This window comes from Vollenhovia emeryi, unplaced genomic scaffold (assembly GCF_000949405.1).
Source record: "Vollenhovia emeryi isolate VEMERY1.0 unplaced genomic scaffold, V.emery_V1.0 DF951964.1, whole genome shotgun sequence".
Lineage (NCBI taxonomy): Eukaryota > Metazoa > Arthropoda > Insecta > Hymenoptera > Formicidae > Vollenhovia > Vollenhovia emeryi.
In genome coordinates, this window is record NW_011954402.1 from 1 (window position 1) to 1040 (window position 1040).

Below are 1040 nucleotides of genomic sequence, written 5' to 3' on the forward strand. Positions count from 1 at the left end.
CCGATCAAATGGTGGATTTCGTGTACTGCCCAGAAGATAATCTGACCTTCGAGGCATGGTACGAGCGTTACGAGCAGGACATTTTCACCGCGGGAGCGGCTCAGATGACGAACGCAGAAAAGGTATCGCTGCTAACCCAAAAACTCTCAACGTGCGACTATGAGCAGTTCAAGGCGAAAATCACACCGGCAACCAAAGCCACGGTCCTGTTCGCGGACGCCGTAAAAGCGCTGAAGCAACAGTTCGGCCGCAAAGACTCGCAGTTCTCAATCCGCTATAAATGCCTGACAATCCACCAAGGCCCATCGGAGACCATCGAAGAATATGCAAATCGTGTCAACCTCAAATGCAACAAGTTCGACCTTCCACACTTCACCATCGAAGATTTGAAGGTACTCACTTTCCTGACAGGCTTAAAAACAGAAATGTCTCACATGCGAGAGAAACTTCTAGTGAAATTGAACGCTGAAGAGATGACACGTGAAGGGGCAGTGGCAGAAGCAGCAGCAGGTGCAGATCGTGCAGTCCCAGCTAAGCTTACGCTCAACGACATGATCGGTCACATCAACGCCATCGACATGGCTAAGGAGCAGAACGTCTCAATCACGGACCCGAGAACGCCCCAAACCGAAGTGATGGCAGTGCAGAACAAGCAACCATCAAAACAATTCAAGTCGACGAAACCAAACGTCGAAAACAAGCCCAAATCCCCCTGCCGTGCTTGCGGAGCCTGGCATCGTCACCGAGACTGTCCTTTCAAGGGAAAGGAATGTGGTCACTGCAAGAAGAACGACCACAAGGAGGGTTACTGCGGATCATGGGCCGATTTCAAGAAATACGTGGAAACTCGTTACCCGCGAGGCACGAACAACCAAAGCAACAAGGTTTCTGTAATGTCAGTTGCTGCTCGCAAGTTCGTTGAACCGACTATCGAAGGCAAGAAGCTCAGGCTCCAGATGGACACAGCCTCGGATTGGACCATCATCTCCAAGGAGAACTGGAAGCAGCTCGACTCACCAGCACTGACTCCCTGCGAGGAG

At 51.3% G+C, this 1040-nt stretch overlaps 1 protein-coding gene across 1 annotated transcript; it reads left to right on the top strand.

Moving 5' to 3' along the window:
- Positions 1–8: 8 nt before the first annotated feature.
- Positions 9–1032, top strand: LOC105555933 (the record flags this gene model as incomplete). The annotated part of the gene is made up of 1 exon (XM_012003010.1): positions 9–1032. A coding segment is annotated over exon 1 (1024 nt), but the record flags the coding sequence as incomplete, so codon positions are not given.
- Positions 1033–1040: the final 8 nt, after the last annotated feature.